At 35.3% G+C, this 23,880-nt stretch overlaps 1 protein-coding gene across 3 annotated transcripts in view; it reads right to left on the reverse strand.

Moving 5' to 3' along the window:
• SMAD4 (SMAD family member 4) overlaps nt 1–23,880 on the reverse strand; it is a 50,938-nt gene that overhangs the window by 8,819 nt on the left and 18,239 nt on the right. For all 3 annotated transcript variants that reach the window (XR_005124617.2, XM_037508497.2, XM_037508498.2), the window contains exons 5-11: nt 21,246–21,458; nt 18,196–18,315; nt 17,980–18,099; nt 16,542–16,592; nt 7,530–7,713; nt 5,985–6,153; nt 169–307 (exon numbers count right to left, since the gene is read on the reverse strand). Coding sequence is in view for 2 of the 3 variants with exons in the window: in XM_037508497.2 (XP_037364394.1) it covers nt 169–307; nt 5,985–6,153; nt 7,530–7,713; nt 16,542–16,592; nt 17,980–18,099; nt 18,196–18,315; nt 21,246–21,458 (996 nt within the window). In the remaining variant the exon portion in view is untranslated. The remainder of the gene's footprint in view (nt 1–168; nt 308–5,984; nt 6,154–7,529; nt 7,714–16,541; nt 16,593–17,979; nt 18,100–18,195; nt 18,316–21,245; nt 21,459–23,880) is intronic.

Raw genomic sequence — 23,880 nt, forward strand, 5'->3', positions numbered from 1 at the left:
AAGGGAAACTATTACAGGAGAACAGTTTTTTACAAATTCAAAAATGCTAAAATCCCAGTTAAAAAGAACTTTACTTTCTACTATTGCTTAAACAAACCAACTGAGTGATTCAAAGATAAAACAACAACTTAAAAAATTACACCTAAAAAAAATCAAAAGCGTACTTACTAATAGCTGGAGCTATTCCACCTACTGATCCTGGGCCAGGGATGTTTCCTGCCACGGCTGCTGCCTGAGCAGCTGCTGCAGCTTGTGCCGTGGCCGCTTGCTGCTGCATCTGACGATGACACTGACGCAAATCAAAGACCTTAAAAAAGGTAAGTTTAATGAGATGAGTCTATCAGAAGATTGCATATATCAAAAACTAACGCCCAATTTATTTAAACATTCATAGCTTCAAAATTAGCTCTTAGAGGAAGAATATGGACATGGTTGAGGTGTGAAGTTTGTACCCCAAAACTTACATATTTTGTATACAAATAGAAAATAAAAATTTGAGGGGAAAAAAAACAAACCTAAAACTCCCATGGGAAAAAATTTTTTCAGTAAAACTTGATTGTATTTGAAAGTCAGGACGGTGGCCTGGAGCTCACCCAGATGCCCATTTCATTCTCAGGACAGCTTTAGCAGCCACTGTAGTCCTTTCCTTTAAAAATCCGCCCATCTGTATAAAATGAGCAGTTAAAAAGTCATCTCTACCCTTTCACAATCAGTTTGTTGAGAATTTTATTTAGGCAAGGGGACAGCCTTGGTTATATGGTCAACTTCTTTATCATTCTAGCTATCTGGAGAAATGTCATAAGGGGCATTGTTACTTTTAAGTGATTTATTTTAGAGATGTGTACTTTATACACAGAAGCAAAACAACATATCTGAAACTTGTTTTAAAATATGTAAGAAACTAAGAAAAAATAGATCAAGCAAAGGTAAAATCTTAGACTACTAAATATGATGAATATAAAGCTTTTCTCTAACTTAATTTCTCTGTACTTTTCTTTTTATTTCAAATGGCTCAAGACTTTATCCTTATCCTCATGAAGTGCTAGAACACATTACAGATGATAAATCACATTGCTTTATTTCTAGAAAAAAAAAACAACTTCCTAAATAATTGCTTATATTTCATTTTTAAAAACACTGGAAGATTAAACAGAAGTGTGGTCATCTGTAGAAGTTGTACGAAGAAGACAAGGACAAAGACAGCAAAGTGTTCTAACTCAATGAAACCTCTTTTACAATCCTTAAAATTTCTGAATCATGTGACCACATTTTATTCAAGAAGTAAATTGAAATTTAAAAAAACTCCTCTTAGAATACACAAAACCCAAATATGAGCACCACTGACAATATGAGAAATCTAAAATTGCACAGCTTACTATTCTGTCAGATAAACAACACATTTGGAACCCAAACTATTAATTTTCAAGCTAATGAAATTAAAATAATAAAAAAAATTCTGGTGGTAATTTAGCCATGGTATTTATACAAACCATAAGGGTATATACCAATGATAACCAAAACAATTCTTTCTGAATAGCAAATCACAATCCTATTTACTTATTTTTCTATTCAGTGTCTAACTTCTCAAGTCTATCCAGATTAGCATCAACAAAGGACAAAATTAGACTATCCCAATTCTCCAAAGATATACAACTGTCAAATATATATGGATGTATTACCCAGCCAAATTTTTAGTCCTAAAAGACATCAGGACAGACTACATGACAGACCTGGAAATCAGAAATCCTACAATGCCCACCAGAAACCATTATTTTCTCAAAATTTCCCAAGAATCTTTTAGATTCTGAACTTTTCCACTGGGTTCTATGTAATCTCCTGGAATACACTAGCTACCATAACACAAAGAAGGAAATCAAGTATCTGGAAAAAAGCAAGTAAGTCTACACACACTTTTTTAAGAAGGAAATAAATAAGCTTTTTAAGATCAGTTTTAGGTTCCTGATGAAACTAAGCAGAAAGTAGAGAGTTCTCTGTCTCAAGTAAAACCTCCCCCACTATAGCTTACCACACTGGCAGACTTGTTAGAATCAATAAACCAACATTACTAACAATCACTGAATTATATACTTTAAATGGGTAAATTATATGGTATATGAATTATCTCAATAAAGCTGTTAAAAAACACACGCAATACAGTTCTAGCTTCTTGGTTCATAAAATGAAAGAATGGCTCTTCAAACTTGTTTCCTCATTTTAATTAAAATAGGGAAAAATACTTTTGTATTTATGCAAATACCCAATGTGGGGGCACAACCCCCAGGGTTCATGTCATCTACCTACAATTCACCCTAGTAATATCATCTCTGGTGAGACACTATCAGACAACCTAGCCAGTATATACAGATCCTCTAATTACTACTGCCCAAAAAATTAGCAAATGAAGAACATGTCAGTGGTCAGTTTTAGGATATACCTGGCATCTCTTTCTGGCTAATAAAAATGCTCTCCTAAAAAATAATAATAATAATAATAATAATAATAATAATATTATTATTCTTGGTAAACAGAAATAATTCTTTTTCACTCTCAGACAATATGACAAAATGTTATGTCTTTATTTCACTAAAATGTCCCATAAAATAACTATTTTTCAGGACAAAAACCTGAGATTATAAAAATCTATCCATCGTTTTATCAAGTGATAACTTCTTTCACACCTTGGAGGGCTTCTTAAGGGTCATTAAAGGTCATTTATACCAAAATAGAAATAAGCTACATTAATTTAACCATCTAAGAAATTGATTACCAAGAATGTATATTTTTAAAAACTCAATTGTTTTAAATACTACTCTACTTCATATCTAATCAATTCATAAATACTACCAGGCACACAGTACATACTTAACATGATTGTCAATAGCCAAAACAATCTTGAAAAAGAACAAAGTTGGAGAACTCATACTTCCCAATTTCAAAAGTTACTACAAAGCTATAGTACTCAAGTTCAAGTAGTACTGCCACAGTATAGCTCTACAAATCAATAAAATAGAACTGACAGCCCAGAAATAAACCTTTACATTTAAGGTCAACTGATTTTCAACAAGGTATCACAAACTTCTCCTGCCTCACCCGCTGCTCCCCTCAGCAGCGTGTTTCAGTACATCTGCCTGCTCTGCTCTCATGCTCTCTGGTGAATCCTCTCACCCACCGGATCTCTGGCTTACACCCAGTTCTTGTATTGTAAACAAATAAATCTTTAAAAAAAAAAAAAAAAAAAGCCCTGGGAGAAAATATAGAAGTAAATCTTCAATGACCATGGATTAGGCAGGTTTCTTAGACATAATACCAAAACCTCAATTAAACAAAGAATAAGTCAGACTGTATCAAAATTTTAAAGTTTTAGAAAAGCTGTAAATTCTACCATCAAACAAATGAAAGACAAGCCAAAGAATAAAAATTTCAAACCATGTATTTGATAAGGTATTGATATCTAAAATACAACTTTTGCAACTCAATAATAAAAAAGACAAAACCCAATTAAAAATGTACAAAGTCTGAACAGATATTTCTCCATAGAAGATACATTAGTGGCCCAAAAACGCATGAAAATACGTTCAACGTTCAACATTAATAACCATTAGATAGACGCAAATCAAAACCACAATGAGGTATCATTTCCCATTCACTAAGATGGCTAAAATCAGAATGACAGACAATAAAAAGTATTGGTAAGACTACTGAGAAACTAAAATCCTGATATACATATCTTGCTGGTAGAAAAGTACGTTGGAAAACAGTCTGGCCATCCCTTAAAAAGTTAAACATAAAGTCAACCTCATGATCCAGCAATTCCACTTCAAGGTATATCCAAGAAAATGAAAACATAAATCTACCTAAAAACTTGTATATGAATGTTATTCATAATCGCCAAAAAGTAGAAGCAAACTGTATGTCCATCAACTGAAAACAGACAAATAAGATCCACAGTGGAGGAGAGTCACGACAGACAGAAAGTACTTGGAGTACCAAGACCAAAAACAAGAGAGTATGAATTCAATTTCTTAAAGTAATATTTAAACTTTCTGAAACTCTCTAAGGGCTACCAACTGGGCACATGCCCATAAAAAGGCAGGTAAATACTTTGACAGACAGTTCCGAAGTACACTTAGGAATAAAATTCTTGCCCAAGGCAGAGATAAGCATCAGAGAAACCTATGCAGCAGGAATTAGGCCCTTAGTATACCCTGGGATTGGAACTCAATTTCCCCAAGAGACAAAATCTCTCTACCTCTTATATATAAAAATTGAGATGTGGATCCCAGGGTGCCAGACAAAAGCAAGACTGCCTTATAGGGACAAGTGATGGCTAGGAGGAAAAAATTAAAAATAAAATGAATTTAATTCTCTCAAGAAAAACTTGCCAACACACAGATTACAAAACGAAGTAATCCAACATCACTTAAAATTACAAAGCGCAGAAACTAAAATTCCTTGTGGAAAAGCATAAAAATACAAGTAAGATAATTTATCTTGCAGAGACAGTACCTGATACAACGTTGTACCAATCGTTCTAGCCTTGTGGGTATATAAACATATACAAATGTCCATGACTTTTTTTTAATAGGTATATTTTATTCTATTTTTACAGATCAAAACTTTAAATGATTCTCTATTATAAATTTTAACAGGGAATTGTTAATTTTTTTAGATTTGATAACTGATTCTTAGTTGTCTTTAACAGTGATTCATACTGAAGTATTTTATGAGTGAACTAATATAATTTTGGAATTAGCTTTAACAGGGAAAAACAAAGAGAAAGAAACACATTTAAGTTTGGCAAAATACTCATAATGGTTGAAGCTGGATGACAGGTTCACAAAGGTTTGCTGTTTGCTGAATACTTAGTATATTTGAAAGTTTCATTTAAAAAAGATTCCTATATCCTTTAACTGAACGATAGTGACTGAAGACAATAAATGGATTCATTCTGAGACAATCAAGCAATTCCATTTTGGTTATATTTTTTGTATGCTAAACAATTTTCTGGGAATAAGTTATGAGGTAAAGTTAATTCCATTTATCTATAATAGCTAACAGTAAAAGATTCTTAAAATGACTGTGAAAAATGTGAAACTAAAAATGTATTCAGGATATCTAATTACAATTATCTTTCCTTTAGAAACAGTTTATGTGATAAAACTAATATTGAAATGGGTTAAATATATAATGATTAATGAAAAGTAACTCAGGCTTAGTTTACAAAATCTTTATAGTAAATAAAACTCATTTAATGCACAAAATAATTAAGCTTTAAAAATCTGGGATTGAACTTGTCACCTCTTAGGTTCTAAATTTGAAAAGCTATTCATTTTAGAATTCCCCTCCATAAAGTTTTGAAAATTAGATAAATTTCTAAAGTCTAATTTTTAAGAATTTTATATGTCAAAGGTATGTAAGTTTGGAGGCTTCACTCAATATTTTCAAGAGCATATTATTACTTTAAAGCATCTAGAAAATTTGCTAAGAGAACACTACCAAATTCAAACTTAAAACTAAACAACTCATCATGTTAATAAATGCCTCCAGGAAATGTGTATTATACACAAATGTAATTTCTTTTTTTTTTTTTTTTTTTAAAGATTTCTTTATTTATTTATACAAGCACTGGGTACAGTCAGAAGCGCAGGAGGGTGAGAGAATTCACCAGAGCCAAAGCGGGGAACAGAACAGGCAGACTGACGAAATACACTGCTGAGGGGAGCAGCGGGCGCGGCAGGAGAGGTCTGTCACGCCATGTGGGACCCTCTCCAGGGGCGGGGATCGAACCGGCGCTGCAGAGGCTGCGGGCAGCTTTGCAGCCCAGCGCTCAACCGCTGCGCCACCAGGGGAGGCCCTACACAAATGTAATTTCTGACTGCTAAATAGGTAAGACATTTATCCACTCCTCCACCTCCATCTCATTTCTTTAAAAAACAAACAGCTTTCCAAGCCTGCAAAAATATTCAAGCAAAAGTGTAACTAACCTTTATATATGCACTTGGGTAGATCTTATGAACAGCATCTCCAGGTGCACGCCCAGCTTCTCTGTCTAAGTAGTAACTCTGTACAAAGACCGCATGGTCGCTAAGGCACCTGACCCAAACATCACCTTCTCCTTTACATTCCAACTGTACACCTTTGCCTATATGCAACCTTAGGAAGAAAAAGAGAATTATATTCCATTTTGATAAGTATTTAGAAATAAATTTTAATTTAGATTATATAAAATACTGAATAGTGAAAAATTAAAAATAGAAAAAGGACATCATACAACACCATAACCAAGAGACAGCATTGCTATTCTATCTTCTTTCTTTTTGTAATACCTTACATATACTGATAAACATCTATCTAATGCATACGACACAATAGGAACATTTAACAAAAGTTCTCATTTAACTTTTTCAATCCAATGAGGTAAATACTGTTATTCCCATATTACAGATCAGGAAACTAAGGCTTATAGTCACACTGTCCAAATCATAGCCACATGCTACATTTACTATTTAAATTAATTAAAATTAAATTAAAATTAATTTAATCACATGGGCCATATTTTAAAGGCTCAATAGCTACATGATGTTGTGGCTACTTTGATAGAAACCATTTCCTTCACAAAAATTCTAGTCAACAGCACTGGCTTAAAGGGTATATAATTTCCCAAAATCACACAAATGACAGAACCCAAGATTTTGTACTTATACACACACGTATTTCCTTAAAGAGTTAAAATCAGAGTACATATTGTACGTTTTCCTCTAATATTTTTAGTTTTTAAATTTCATTATATAAACTTAACATTTTAACAATTATATAAAAAAAGAAAGTTCATCAAAATTAACTTAACCGTTTCCCTCTTACTAGTAGTTTTTCAATAAATAAAACTTCCAGAGACATCTGTCTTCATTTTACATTATTTCCTTTCGGTAGATTTTTAGAAATAATTTACAATCAGCAGATATAAAAATTATTTTCAAACTGGATTCCGTAAGATCAAGCTACTACTGAATACATAGAACTATACCTCACTTAGAAAAATGTTTTATTTTTTTTTTTTAAAGATTTTTTTTTATAGAGGCATGTTTTATTTATTTATTTGTTTGTTTGTTTTGTTTATACAAGCACTGGGTACAGTCGGAAGCGCGGGAGGGTGAGAGAATTCACCAGAGCCAGAGCGGGGAGCAGAGCAGGCAGAAGGACCGAAATACACTGCTGAGGGGAGCAGCGGGCGGCAGGAGAGGTCTGCGCGCCATGTGGGACCCTCCTCCGGTGGCCGGGGAGCAGCCGGGGATTGAACGCGCAGCAGAGGCTGCGGGCAGCGTCGCAACCCAGCGCTCAACCGCTGCGCCATCGGGGAGGCCCTAGAAAAATGTTTTAAATAACAAACATCTACAATGAAAATGGAATACTTACAAATCCTGAATTATTCAAAAACTTACACTATCACTGAAAAATGTAACTTCAAATAAAAGACAATGCTACTATGTTCAATTTTTAAAGTAACTATCTATAGGCTATACAATGAATACCTTGCTCTCTCAATGGCTTCTGTCCTGTGGACATTGGAGAGTTGACCCAAGCAAAAGCGATCTCCTCCAGAAGGATCCACGTATCCATCAACGGTGACAATAGGGCAGCTTGAAGGAACCTTAAATGTCTCTCCTACCTGAACGTCCATTTCAAAATAAGCGATGGAACACCAGTACTCAGGAGCTATAGAAGATAAATGAGAACACACACTCATGTGAAAGAAGGTATGTATTTTCACTCCATAAGAAAATGTTTCTCCTAAAAAAAAAAAAAAAAAAGGGTGAGGAAGGGAGAGGTATCTGAAAAGCACCCAAAAGAAATTGATTAAAAAGACACAAAGCATTAAAAAAAAAAAAAAAAAAGTAGGCATTTCCATGTCTTTTCTCAGCTCAGAATCCAGTACTGTTTTTGAAACTAGTCATTTCCAAAATCTAGAATTTGGTTCTTGACTCAAAAGACCCAGTCAATTGAGAATTTAAAGAATGGAAGTAATTAGAATCTAAAAGATTATTTTACCATGATGCTTCATTTGACAGAACATAGTATGTTCTACAGTCTAAACTTTTATTATTTTAAAACCCACTGACTCTAAGACATATTCCCGGAATGTGCTCCTGACTAACGCCAATGCATGGCATGTTTGTATACATCCCTAATTAAGAGAAAGGGCATAAGTCAGTCAGTCATCCCAGACCAAAGTCAAGGTTAATTACACTCTGACAACATAGTTGCTCTGAGCAGGAAGTCTCAATTATTTCCAGGATGAAAGGTTATTTGTCCCATCTGTAACTTTAGTAAAAGCAATTCATATTAACTACAATAGTTTTAACTTTGAAAATATATTTAGTGGAGTCATTTGAGTAACAGCGAATGATATAAAATAATTTTAAATGCTGGGGAAAAAGAGGCATTGCTTGGCTTGGTTTACAAATACAAGTTAATCAAGCATTTCTCATTTTTGTTTAAATACAACAATTATTTATGTAGTCCACATACAGGAAATTATGTGTTTTCCTTCTTAAACTAATTTAACAGATACTTGCAGGGTACCGAGGAATCATAATTAGCACCACACACAGTTGTAAACAAAATAGCTACTGTCCCTATTCTCATGGAGGTGCAGAGGCAGACAAATAAGGAAACAAATGTATAAGACAACTGAGATAATGAATAACACTGTGAAAAAAAGACAGGGATGGGACAGAAGATGCCTGGGAAAACTACTTCACACTCTACGGTAGGGATACATGGTGTCTGAGACAGTAAGACTGAAGCCTCCTATCCATGTGAAGGCTGCGAAAAGAACAGAGGGAGGCAAATGCAAAGACCCTAGAGTAGAAATGGGTTTGACATACTGAAGGGAAAAAAAAATTAGTGCCTTTTATCAGAGTATGAATGAGAGAGGGGAATGACTTTCTATAGACAAACCAATTATTTGTCTGTATCTCAACATGCCATCTGTGAATGCAACACTAATCTAGAATTTGAAGCAACAAGACTTTTAACAATTTGAAGAGAGACTTGAAGTGCCAAAAAATAGATTTTTTCAAACCCCCAAAACACGTTATAAAGAATTATGATGCTTAAAACGTGTTTTTAAAAAACCTGCAAAGTCTCTGTATCTAACTGTTTTCAAAATACTGTCAAGGAAGAAGAAAGTACTTTCCAACAAAGAATTAATAAAACATGAAGACTGGGCAATTCAAAACCTTAAAAATGCAGTCTGTCATACAGATTGAATCAAGTAATCAAAAATAGAAATATTCCTTTAAATACTGATAATTACAACATGAGAACTAGTGATATACAAAATACCTTCAAAAACCACAATGAAATATTTATGAAGTTATTGTTAAATTCTTTGAAACATCACGTTACGCTCTAGACAAGAAACCTGAGGAAACCTAACTGGCAGGTACTGACAAGCTAACACTAAGGAGGCTAAGACAAGATAACAGCAACCCAAAGGTTTGGTTGCAATCAACAGTAATCTCAGTTAGAGGTTTTTTTTTTTTTTTTTTAACTATCCTACAGAATATCATGCTGTAAGTCATGTTTTTTGTTTTTGTTTTTTTTTAAGATTTATTTATTATTTTATTTATACAAGCACTGGGTACAGTCAGAAGCGCGGAAGGGTGAGAGAATTCACCAGAGCCAGAGCAGGGAGCAGAGCAGGCAGAAGGACCGAAGCACACTGCTGAGGGGAGCAGCGGGTGGCAGGAGAGGTCTGCGCGCCATGTGGGACCCTCCTCTGGTGGCCGGGGAGCAGCCGGGGATCGAACCGGCGTTGCAGAGGCTGCGGGCAGCTTCACAACCCAGCGCTCAACCACTGAGCCACCGGGGAGGCCCTCAGTTAGAGATCTTAAACAATTTGTTCAAATGATTTTGTTACAAACAAGTCAAGAATGTTTACAATCTGGCTAATAAATAAATGAGGTCCAAGTACATGCATTTCCTACTTCATACAGAAAAGATGCCACCTAGAAGTTTCATGGTAAGCAACCTTCTTTCTAAGAGAGTCAATTTAGAGAGGGAAAAGGAGACTGTACAATCTCCAAGTTAAAATAAGAAAATTATACTTTTATCATCATAAAGTGCTACATTTGCAAATGTACTTAAATCTTATTATTTTCCAGTCATCAAAGAGTTTGATTGCCTAATATTTCAGACACCATACAACAGCAATGGTTATATAAAGCCGTGTCCCTGAACAGGTTTAATATGGGTTGACTTGCTAGTACTGGGAACAAAAGGGTTCTAAAAGAGTTTTAGATAAAAAGACACTGGCATCAAAATTGCACCATGGACCAAGGATGAAAAACAGCTATTTATTAAGAGATTCTTAAGGTCTAGGAAAGCAGGAAGGTGGGGGAGGAAGGGTCTTACCATCTGTGAGGACAGAGAGGGCTAGACTAGAGGTAATGTATGTGGGTCCCAGAGAACCTGACAATGTTGAGATACAAAATATTATGTGAAAATTTTTTCTGCTCCACTCTAACTTTACTAAACAACCAGGAGGAATCTTTTTTTTTTTTTTTTAACAACAGGGGAGGACAATAGAAAACACCTTCATTAAGCCTTTCTGGATCATTGTTTCCTCTTTTGCTCCGAAAACTAAATGCCATATAAGTGACATGTCTGCAGCTCAAAAGTAGCATCAGCAGCAAGACAGACTACTCAGTTCAGAGAGAACTTTCCTAAAGTCCCAACTCATTTGAAAGGCAGTAGATTGTGATGTGCTTGTTCCAAAGTTAGTAAAGTTGAGCAGGTTTCATGAAGCCTGTGCGGCTAGCACTAAGGAAAAAAAAAAAAGTCCTGAAAGACTGAATTAAGAACACAATTTTTTTTCCTAAGAACTCAATAATTTTTGTAATGGGGAAATGAATTATAAAGCTGTTTTAGCAAACAAATGTTATCCAACTACATTGGAAAATGCAAATATCCAAGGCATTATCTTCATTTTTCTGAAATAAAAGTCATCAAAGAAAAGGTTAAAAAATTAGTTAAAGCACCTCATGAATTATTTCTTTTATGATTCAGATCTGAAGGAGAGTCCTATGAGACTCTTTTGACACATAAAGGTAATCTCTTGGATGGTGGTAGTTTCAAAGGAGTAAGATAGAACCAGAATTTGGAAATTTGTCAATTTTTGATTCTGTAAATTACTAAAGAAAGCTCAAAAGACCCAAGACACTCTTCACTCTAATTTGCAAACAATATTTAACTTGATGAATAGATCTCAGCTTTAAGAAAAAGCAAAAACAGACTAAGTCCATGAAAACAATGACAGGTTCAGTCTTTTCCAAATACACTTTCTCAGCTTAGTTATCTAAGTCAAAGCATAGAAATCACCAAACATATGGACTGTCTGAAATCTTTAACACCAAGGTAATGACAAATACTAATTATTTTAATTTTCTATAATTTATAATTCACCTATATTTCCTAAAACACTTGTGCAATTACTTCAAAAACAATCTTTCAAAATAGATTCATTATATATTATTGATTTTAATTTCTTAAAAATGCACTCATGCATATTTCCTGACCAAATGATACTAAGTCTGTGGTATGATAGTTTAACATTTCTTAATCAAACATTAAGGGGCTCCATTAACCATACGCTTAACATAAAATTTTACTTTTCTATCAATGATAACAGACATGTAAACTAGTAACTGTAATTGAGTAGGATCAGAAAGTACTCAACTAGTAAGTGAATGGGAATGTTTTCCAACAGTGTTGTACTTGCCCTGGATCTTAAGAGTATGCCACATTCAGGAGGCTAGGGATATGTGGTATGGGAATCAAGATTATGCCCTGTGAATCTTGCCTCCTGATAATCATATCCCGTGTAACCCCCTCCCCACTAAATAGGATCTTATAAAAACAATGTGGCCAAAGACTTCTTATAAAAACAACTTGGAGGGCCTCCCCGGTGGCGCAGCGGTTGAGCGCTGGGTTGCGAAGCTGCCCGCAGCCTCTGCGGTGCCGGTTCGATGCCCGGCTGCTTCCCGGCCACCGGAGGAGGGTCCCACATGGCGCGCAGACCTCTCCTGCCGCCCGCTGCTCCCCTCAGCAGTGTACTTTGGTCCTTCTGCCTGCTCTGCTCCCCGCTCTGGCTCTGGTGAATTCTCTCACCCTCCCGCGCTTCTGACTGTACCCAGTGCGTGTATAAACAAAAACAAACAAACAAATAAAATAAATAAATAAATAAATAAAAGCATGCCTCTATTTAAAAAAAAAAAAAAAAAAATTAAAAACAACTTGGAGGCCAAGTCCTTAAAAATTTTGAAGCTCCATCTTGCTCTTTCCTGATCAATATCTCTGGGGGAAGTTAGCTGTCAGATGAAGACTCCCAAGAGCTCAGTAGAGAGATCCACGCAAAGGGAAACGGGTTTCTTGACAATAACATTAACTGGCCAGGTATGTAGGCAAACCATCCTGAAAGTGAATCCTCCAGTCTCAGGAAAGCTTTCAAATTATGCCTGATCCAACAACCTGACAACACCCTCATGAGACAAAGTCAATCAAACCTTGCTAAGCCATTCATGGATCCCTGGTCCATAGAAACTAAGAAAGATAACAAAATGCTATTGCTATTTCAATGTGCTAAGTTTTGGAGTACTTTGACTAAGCCTGAGTATCAAACAAATCAGACTGAGAATAACATATACCAAAAAAGCACAGAGGGATGAAACAGTCTAGAAACTTGAGTAAGCAGTTCACGATGAATAAAGTATAAGAAGATGAAGCTAGGTAAGTTTGTAGAGACCAGGATTAGAGACTCTCTTGCACCTAGCTAAGGAATTTGGACTTTCTTCTAGGAGCAAGCAATGAACAGAGGAATCAATGCAAATTCTTCAGCAGAGAAATAATTACAAAGTTTTAAAAGAAATATTGAGTAGCAGCAGAAAGTAAATGATGGGGAAAAGGGCACTATGACTAAAAACTCTCCTAACAGGGAGACCAGTTAGAATATTCTTTTAGAAGTAAAAGAGGAGAAATGAACAATTGTGAGAGAATACTCCTCTGAGGCCCATTCATATTCACAGCCAAAGAGTTCAGTCATCTGGGTCTGATCAAGTGATTTCCATTAGAGGTGTATGCATAGAGCGAACTCCTCCTGCAAGTGCTAAGACAAAGCCATTTTCAGGATCATCCTTACCATTAAGTCACTTCTGTTCTACTCAAAGACAGACCTCAATGCCAATGTACAGTGCCATACATGCACATCCTCATAACTAGTTAATGCTATTTCCAAAACCACCAGCTGCTGTTGGGCCTCAATATCAATGATAAAAATGAAGTAAAACTATCAAGAGGCCAAAAGCAACTGCTGAATCCAAAACTGAGTCCAAATGACTAGCTAAATGCCACCACTCCCATGCCCACGCCATCATTCCATCCAGGGTAGACCTTTCCTGAGCCCTGACTATGATCACTCTGCAGGCCACCTTCCACTAAGCTATAAGAATACTGAGACCCAAGTTGCCAGGGGCCACTACTAACACACAAGGTGCTGACCTGGGTCAGCAAGCACTACCATTTTTGGGACTCTAGATTTTCCAGTTCTTACCTGAATATATTAATTCACATACAAATGAAAAATGATTTCATGAATTCCTTTATATAATTTCGAAAATAAGTATAACCAAACTACTAAACTAGATGTTTGGGGCTTCATTAGTCACTTTCAAGGAGCAAAAAATAATGTCCCTAAAATGTGGGACAATTGGTTCCCTGGAGGAGAAAAGTTTGACTGAGACAAAATACATGGAGTAGGGGCCTCCCTAGTGGCACAAAGGGTTAAGCACAGCTATCTGCAACCTCTGCAGCCTCTGCAGCATGAGTTCAATCCCCAGCCAGCAAGGGAGCTACCCACATGGCCCAGCAGACTTCTGTCTCTACCACTGCTCCCCTCAGCAGTGTATTTCAGTCAGTCTGCCTAGTTCTGTTCCCCACTCTGTCTCTGGTGAATCCTCTCATCCTCCTGCACCTCTGGCCTATACCCCAGTTCTTGTATGCATAAATAAATCTTAAAAAAAAAAAATACATGGACTAGGAAGGTTTCTAGGGGTGCTGCAATGTTTTAGGTCTCAATCTAGGTGATAGTTACACAGGTGTTAGTATTTAATGCTATTCATTAGACTGATGTGTATTTGTTTTGTGTATTTTTCTGTATATCACATTTCTCAAAAAAAAATTTCTAAAAAGGCAAGACCCTTTGACCCACAAAAATGTTTAAAATCACAATACATAAATAACACAGGAAACACATGAAAGAGAATAACTAGCAAGTATGTATAACTAAAAAATACCTTTCTCGGGCTTCCCTGGTGGCTCAAGGGGTTAAGCAGAAGCACTATGAAGCAATCCGCAGCCTCTGCAGCACAAGTTTGATCCCTGGCCGGCCAGAGAGAAACCCACATGGCGCAGATCTCTCCTGTCTCACCTGCTGCTCCCCTCAGCAGTGTATTTTAATCAGTCTGCCTGTTCTGTTCCCCATTCTGTCTCTGGTGAATCCTCTCACCCACCCCTGCATCTCTGGCCTGTACCCCAGCTCTTGTATGCATAAATAAATAAATAAATCTTTAAAAAAAAAGATACCTTTCTCTCCCCAGCAGCATTTTTCTCCTAATCAAACAATTATTTACCTCCTAAATCAGCAAAAGGTTAAATTATCATGTCTTTTACTAGAAAACTGGTTCTCTTACTCTAATGTGATCACTGTAAAGCAATTTGGCTCTAGGTCCAAAAACACTTTAAATCTCTTATACTAAAACATGAGAAGATCTTCTCATAAAGACCTTCCCTTCAGTGTTTTTTTTTAAAGATTCATTTATTAATTTAATTAATTTATTTATTTATATAAGCACTGGGTACAGTCAGAAGCGCGGAAGGGTGAGAGGATTCACCAGAGCCAGAGCAGGGAACAGAACAGGCAGCGTGACGAAATACACTGCTGAGAGGAGCAGTGGGCGCAACAGGAGAGGTCTCCACGCCATGTGGGACTCTCGCTGGTGGCCAGGGATCGAACCGGCGCTGCAGAGGCTGTGGGCAGCTTCACAGCCCAGCGCTCAACTGCTGCGCCACCAGGGGAGGCCCCCTTCAATGTTTTTTTAACAGCTAAAAGAAAAACTAGAATCGGGCCTCCTGTGGTGGCGCAGCGGTTGAGCGCTGGGCTGCAAAGCTGCCCACACCCTCTGCAGCAGCGGTTTGATCACCGGCCGCCGGCGAGGGTCCCACACGGCATGCAGACCTCTCCTGCTGCCCACTGCTCCCCTCAGCGGTGTATTTCATCAGTCTGCCTGTTCTGTTCCCCTCTCTGGCTCTGGTGAATTCTCTCACCCTCCCGCGCTTCTGAATGTACCCAATGCTTGTATAAATAAAATAAATCTTTAAAAAAAAAAAAAAGAAAAACTAGAATCAACATAAACAATCAAAAATGAGAACACTAAGAAAATTAGGTAGACCAGTTTGATGAACTGTACGTTATCCGTTAAAATTGATATCATAGTTACTGTAGTTACCAGTATTTTAAAAAATCTTTACTAGAAATGTATACTGAGATATTTACATATAAAAAAATTATATAGGATTTCCTTCAAAATAATAGGTGAGGTGAGGTTATGAATGAAACAAGTAGAGGATGGTGTGAATGAAGTAAGATTGGCCATCAGTGAGGACTGAGTACAATGAGTGGGGTTCCTATGCTGTTTTGGGATTTGAGATTCTTCAAAATAAAATTGTTTAATTGGGGGAAAAATTAAGGTGATTAGTTGAATTATGTACTGGGTTGTTGAAAAAGTCATGTTGTATTTTTGCTTGAAAAACAGAAAAAATATGTCATGAAAAGTTAACAAAAACTGATACAAAGGGATGGAGGGAAAGGGGAAAAAAACAAAATCCTATGTTTAAAAAGTCTTTGGTATTTTTTATTTCCAATTTTTTTGCTTTTATCCTTAGAGTTTCAAATTATATTCAAATTTTGCATTGATGAACTCTACTTAGCTAATTACTCCTTTCAACATAGTTTAATCAAATATTTTTAAAATTCCAGTTAGCCAGAGGTTCCTGAATCACACTTTGAAGACAGACACAGTAAGTTATTTTTCTTTTCAGCATCTACTTAAGATTCTTCCCTGGCTTTCAAAGCTATAGCCTTATAGCTGCTCTATTTTGAAACCCAGTTTTCTGCTGCTGTGTAAAACACAGTTCTTGTCTTTTCTCTTGGAAACACTTGAAAATAATCAAATACAGTTTATGTGTGACTATATGAGCTACATGTAAACTGATAATTAACTAATGCCAAAATAGAATATTGTACCTATCTGAAAAGCTAAGTTACTCTCTATTTTATTAAAACCTGTGTGTGCATGCATGCGCGCGCGCGTATGCGTGTGTGTGTGTGTGTGTGTGTGTGTGTTTGTGTAAGAAGAAAGAGAAAGATGTTTCAACTTCCATAAAGAAAAATCTAATACAGGGAATCAATTCTAAAATACACTTACCAGGATGATTGGAAATGGGAGGCTGGAATGCAAGTTCATTGTGAACTGGCCCTAAAGAAAAAACAATAAAAATCCCATTTTTATTTATTAAAAGTTTTCTAATGCTAAAACTTTTAATAAGCCTTACTTAAATTTAACTATTGTACCTTTGGAGTTGTTATGCAATGTCTAAGAACTTAAAAGCTTAATTTAGATTATAATTATAGCAAGTAAAAACTCATTTATTTTCCTACTAGCTATTTAACAGCTAACACTTCAGTGCAATGTGCCAAGTGCTGTTAATCAATTTACAACAGTTGTACACACACAATTTAATGTAAATTATGTGTATTATTCACATAACATCATACAGTACAATTTACAATGCAACATATGAAAATAATTAAAATTGTTAGGCTCATTCTAAAATTAAGTTTATGGTTTATTAAATTCAGGATATTTACATAATGGAAGAATAGCTAACATAATTGAAATTATTACGTGTTAAGACATTGTGCTAAACACCTAAATTATTACATTTACTTCACTACCCTTAAAACAGGATGGTTAAATAACTTGCCAATGGCTACAAAACCAGTGAAGTGTCCCAACTCAGTACCCTTAACCACTATGCTGGCCTTGGCAGGCATTAACAATTATATTCTCTTAAGACACAGAAAAATAGTAACGTAGCTGGAAAAAAGCAGGATACAACAATATATACACAGTATGATTCCTTTCACACTCCCCCCCCACCAAAGTTTTATATATTCATTTATATATGACTGGAAGGAAAAATATGACAAAGTATTAGAACTGGATATCTATGAGTAGTAGGATTCTGGATAATTTTCATTGTCTTATTTAAAGTTTTCTATATTTTCCAAGTTTTCTTTAGTACTATTAATCTTATAGCAAAGGAAAAGGAATTTAGTATCTATGCAAGATTTTATACTCCTGATTTTACTAAGCCAAAGGAGCAAGGTTCCTATTCTGCCTGAAACTATAAGCTATGGTTATCAGTATGGTTATCCCTCCCAATCAGGCTGCACAGAGTATTAGAGATTCAACATTTGAGTGTCTACAGGATGCTGAGTAATATGGTGAGGGAAACCTTGAGATTTTGACACTCAAGGGGTTTCAATCCACTTTGGGTGGATATACAGAAATATGAGTTCTAAAAACATATATAAAGCAAACAAACAAATGAATGGAAATCAATGTGATGTAGTGAAACATTAGCAACAGAGAAATAAATGCATTTAATAAATATCACTCCTCTAAAACAAAGGTATGATGACTATGAAAGATACTAACATTTACCAAAAAAAGTGACAAGCACTCATCATTTAATGAAACTAAATTGTAAGATGACTAAAGATGAAAAAAGTGCTTTTTGAAAAATAAAAAACAAAGTCCTCAAAAAGAAAAGGCCCTTACAACAAAACCAAGAGCTTACAGTAATGTCCGGGATGTGGGGGCGGCATAGGCGGGTGGTGCTGAAGATGGCCGTTTTGGTGGTGAGGCAAATTAGGTGTGTATGGTGCGGTCCTACTTCCAGTCCAGGTGGTAGTGCTGTCTAAAAATTAAGGCCCACATGGATTAATTTGCTTTTATATAAAGTCTGCCTATTTTTTCTCAACTACTTAAAAGATTTTAAAAAGTATGTACATACTATGATGGTAAGTAGCTGGCTGACCAGTAAATCCATTCTGCTGCTGTCCTGGCTGAGGCCCTGAAGCTATCTGCAACAATCCTTCACTATGGCTGCCTGCCAATATACTGGCAGGCTGACCTAGAGGAACAAGAAGACATTAATATGGTACATTTACAGATGCAATCCTATAGTTTTATACAGCAAATGAAGGACCAATTTTATCTGATCATCGAAACTCTAAAGATGTACAAAAAGTGGACCTCACCCATGGTCTATCAATTAAAAAACCTAAAGTCATCCATTAGAGACAAACCTTAACTTGAAGTTCAAATTCATTCTACCTTAAGTTATATCTAGCTCATTTTAGTGGCCTCTTGTATCGCAAATAGTCTACAAAAATGTCAGCAAAATCCCACTCTATGTCTAGCATATTACAACTTCTTCAGAAGTACATTAGCTCACCCCTGGCCACTCCATCCAGCTCTGGACCTTTCTGATTAGGACTCCAAAAGTCCAGGCTCAAGAAAATGTTGAAAACCGAAAAGTTCATTATTATCAGCATGGGTACTGGTAATGGCAGAATGCTAGGGTTTGATAAAAGAAAAGCAGAGCAGGCAAATAATTTAAATGGAATGTGATGGGTAAGGTGAGGAAGTTAAAAAAAGATATAGCTCCACTGTCCAATCATCATAGCATTAGCTAATAAAAAACAAAAAAACTATCAGACTACTTAAAATATTTTCCATGTACTTTAGAGACCAAGTATCACTTCTTTTTAAGATTATTTCTTATTCCTGGATTTATAGGAAATTAGTTGCCCTCTCTATATGTAATATAATGGGAAGAACTAAGCTTCCTTTGGCTTCTATTCTATTTGAAACCATCCGATGATATTGTTTACTGGTTTATATTGTTAAGGCTTTAAGTGGAAAAAGCTTGATTTCTTAAAGCAAGCTTTTAATTAAGTCACTTTTTTATCTCATTTGGAAAGCACTGAAATTTCATAATTGTTATTTATCAGCTCATTCTTTTCTCATTTCAATGGAAACATAATCAGACAGAAGATAGTAAATAATACTCAATGTATTACGAAAAGGAACATTTTTCTCCCCCTTACAAATGTAGAAAAGGAACATTTTTCTACATTTAAGAAAGGGAGCATTTTTCTCCTCTCTACATACCACATTTCCTGCAAAACTGTAAAATTTAAAGCTAAAGAAAATTTCAATACTGCCCAAATTATTTATTTTTAAATATGTTTTTAGCAACCTCTTTTCCTATTCTTTCCCAGAATTTTTCACAAATTAACTTTAAAGGTTAATTACAATTATACTCTTACTTTTGCTATTGTACATGCTATGTACTCGTTTTACTTACAAACATGGTCACCAAACAGGAGAAAATAATGATTTTTGTTTACAGATATTTAGAAAAATACCAGAAGATATGAGGTGCCAAATGAACATAAACTGTAAGGCAGCCCACTGTAGTTATCTTTACTGAATACTTCCAGTAAGTGAGATGAAATCAAACAATCTAAGTCAGTTCATGTATAAGTCTTATAATTCCCCTACTTCATTTTCTTTTAATTATATCATACTTTTTTGAGCTCTCATGAAAACATTTTAAGTTCTAAAACCCATTCAGTTGTGAGAGTATACCCCAAAAATACCAAGACAAAATTATCTGCATTTAATTTATTTCACATTTTTGCTCTTCAAATGGGACTCAGTCTCCAGAAGTTCAAATGAAGTCACTTTAGTAGGCATCAACAAAGGCATATAAATTTTCCATCTCCAGATAATATAAACAGAGGTAACTCACTGTGCTCTAGCACTAATTTATACTCAACTGGCCATTACATATCTTCTTTAGTCTCCATCACTACCCATTCTATTTGTCAACATTTCCAAAGTGGTACATAAATAATATTCAGAAAACAGAAACACTGACTAAGAGTCCAGGCCCTAAAGTATATGCTTAATCCGTACAACCCAGTTAAAATATGCTTACATGGTGAAATACTTATTTCATGTACCAAATGCAAAAGATACTGCTTTGAAGAGATAAAATGAACTAAAGAAAAGGAAATTTGCTATACTATGCTTAAAAACTCAAATTACAGAAAACAATCCTTCATATATTCCAAAGAGCAAATGTGATCTGATGTTAGAGAATAAGGCCCCCTTTGGTAGCAGTTAACAAAGTATCAGTTCTGATCTATCAACAAGCTAAATGGTGTGCTTAGATATATTCCTGTTAGCAAGGAGGTACAAATAACACCATACACATGCCAGCTCTGTGATTAATAAAAAAGGAAGCTACTCTACTTGCCAAGCAGTATACTGTTCAACCTTTGGTGAAAATAAAAAGCAGTATGTCAATGTCTCGATCAAAACCAAAGAAAAGGTGAACTTAGCAGCTCTCTATTCCATGACATGACAAGAGAATGTGGTACCAACATCATGAATGGTTTTTGGAAGACTTCTTATTTAAAAATAGTCAGGTAAAAGAACATAGCTTTATATCAAAATTGACTAAAATACTCAGTATCTATCTTGAAGGACTTAGAAACACTTTTGTTAAGATCCCCTTTTCTAAGTTTGCATAATGGGAAACTGAATGAATAATATAAAGTAATATTCTGCCAGGTACAACATGTAAGAACATTGATTAAAGGAAGGTTTGTAAATCCATGAACACAAATTTTGACAAACATCTTAATTCAAAACTACTACTTATGTATTTCTCTAAATATATCTGAAAGCTAAAGAGGTTTCTTACTTCTGCATGTAATAGTAAAGGACAAATCAGGTCATTATTTAAATTAATATTATTATAATCGAAGTCATTACTTAAATTCCAGCAACTAAGCATCAATATAAGAACCTTAAATAAATTACAAACACCATTTTTTCCAGGACCAACCCAAAAACCTATTTATACTTATTTACCTATGAAAGATTCTATAGTACTTTCAATACTTTATTTACTTGGAGTTTTTGCCTAGTGGCATACAATGGTTAGGGAAATTCAACTTGTTGACTACATCTGATTCTGTAACTCACTTGTGGAAGCCACAGGAATGTTGGGAAAGTTGGTGGTGCTGGTAGCATTAGACTCAGATGGCGCTAACAGAGCTGGGGTGCTGTATGTCTCCGTAGATGCCCGATTACTTGGTGGATGCTGAATGGTTTGAATTGAATGCCCCTCAGTGGATAACGATGACTGTCCCTCAAAGTCATGAACATATTCATCCTTCACCAACATACTTGGTGGAGCTGTATAGAAAATTAAACATTTTAAAATCTTGTAAGTTTTTATTCCCAAGAAAAAAATCTTTTAAGTATTGTAACAATACCTAAATTCAACTACAGTATACCTAACTCATTCATATTTTTCCCCTATAATTCTGAAAACATACTACTTTTTCAGTAAAAGCTATTTACTTATTGATAATGCATAAGATATATTTTATCAATCAATCTGACTGACTCCTTGAAATCTGAAGCTAGACTATATTCTAACAACCTCCAGTAATGGTCCTAAAGAGGTATTCCTTAGTTTCTTGATTAACAAAGAAGTAATAATCACCTGAAATATATGAGGTAGATGAAGACCATATGGCTAGGGAGAAGGTTTATCCTGAGAAGACCAATTGTTTAGTCCAATTTGAAATACACTACTTTTTTTTTTTTTTCATACGATAGAGAAATGAGTAGTCTGATACTACCCAATTCCAGGATCAAGAATTATCAAGTAACATATACTTTGAAAGTGAAGTTTATATTGCAAGGGTTAATGCAAAACAGAAAGATCCTAAATGGTTGTCAAATTTCCTTCTAGATATGCAATCCAAAGAGATGTTTGATAAATAAGTGGTATGAAAAACTCAATAAGCAACATATTTCACCTATGTGGTTACACCTTAATAAACATAGTTAAACACTAACTGATACAATATAATACCTTTCCTTTAACAAATCAGGGAACAATTTGCTTTGTTGTGAGAAAAAAACAAAACTGAAACTACATTTATAACGTCAAGAGTTCTCTGTCCAAAACCTGACCATTTGTTTTGGGGTGACTGTTTCAGGGTTTGCTTTTTATCTTTAGCAAACAACACTTCACTGCTTCTGAACTAACACTATCCCAGAATTTTACAATCCAGTGAGCTCTAATAATAGCTTCTCTTCTTAGAACAGTTAATTAATAGTCCACAAAGACACTCTCTCTCAGTGAGAATCAGCAAACAGTGTTCCCTATCTTTCCTAATGTCAATCTCTGAAAAAATCTATTACAGGGCCTCCCTTCGTGGTGCAGGCGATTGAATGCCACACTGTGAAGCTGCCCACAGCCTCTGTAGTGTGAGTTTGATCCCGGCCGGCAGGCGAGGGTCCCACATGGTGTGGCAGACCTCTCCAGTCTCGCCTGCTGCTCCCTTCAGCAGTGTATTTCAGTCAGTCTGCCTGTTCTGTTCCCTGCTCTGTCTCTGGTGAATCCTCTCACCCTCCCGCAAATCTGGCCTGTACCACAGTTTTTGTGTAAATAAATAAATAAAAATAAAAAACTATTACATACAAAAACCAATTAGGTACAAGAGTATTTCTTATTAAATTGATAACATTTCAAAATGATAAGAATCATTCAATGTTCAAATTTCTATGTATAATCTCTAAAGTCATGAAGATAGCGATATTTTTAAGACCCACCAATTCTATTCTGAGGAGTTTCTCTTTAGAAAATTTTATGGGGGGGAGGGGGGAAGCTAACCAAAGGATGCTTAACATCAGTATAAATCAGTAAAAAATTGGACCCAACCTTTCATCACTAATGTTAGCCAACTTATTAAAATATAAAGTAAACATTGTGCATAAAAAACATGACCATATATATTCAATTTTTTTATCACATTCTTCAACAAAGTTCTGATTTTCTTCATATAAATCTTGACATTTCCATTTAATTATTGAACATTTTAGGATTTTCTTAGAGTGAGTGGGATCTTTTTACTACTACATAGGTATTGCTAGTACATAAAAGTCTATATAAGGATAAAGTTATTGAGCTTAGGCTACAGCACATCAACCTAATACTCATTGCTTCTGCGTTTTATTGACTCCTCGGCTCAACTGGTAATCGTAACAAGTGAATTCTGCTCTTAGTTACACCTTACAACTTTATCTTGTCTAATACGTTGGTTAAACCTTCCCAAAAATTAGTTTAGGACTCTTACCAGTCTACAGATCTCTTTAACCAAATAATTTAAAACATGTATGTATCATGGGTAAAATTTTAAGTATTAACAAAAATAGGTGTCTACTATATATTTTTGTCAAGGGAAAAAAGGCATATTAGAAAAGAAATTATACATTGATTGCATGTATGTTTAAAAAATCATAAAGTGTAAAAAAATTAAAAGCAAGGTGCAGAAGAGAGCACAATTTGCCTTTTTGTGTTAGAAAGGAGGGAAATAATATATGTATTCTTGCACAAAGAATCCCTAGAAGGAAACACCAGAAACTAATAGAAGTGATTACCTGTAACTGGGGGGGGGGGGGAATAGGGACAGGGGTGGGAGCACTCCTTTCTCTGTATACCTTTTCATAGTATTGTGATTTATGGACCATGTATTGCCTATTCAAAAAAAATAAAATGAAAGTCCAGAAAACATATACTAAACTGCTAAGTATTTCTCTCTAT

The sequence above is a fragment of the Talpa occidentalis genome, unplaced genomic scaffold, assembly GCF_014898055.3.
Source record: "Talpa occidentalis isolate TD23 unplaced genomic scaffold, MPIMG_talOcc4v2.1 talOcc4.13, whole genome shotgun sequence".
NCBI classification, from domain to species: Eukaryota; Metazoa; Chordata; class Mammalia; order Eulipotyphla; family Talpidae; genus Talpa; species Talpa occidentalis.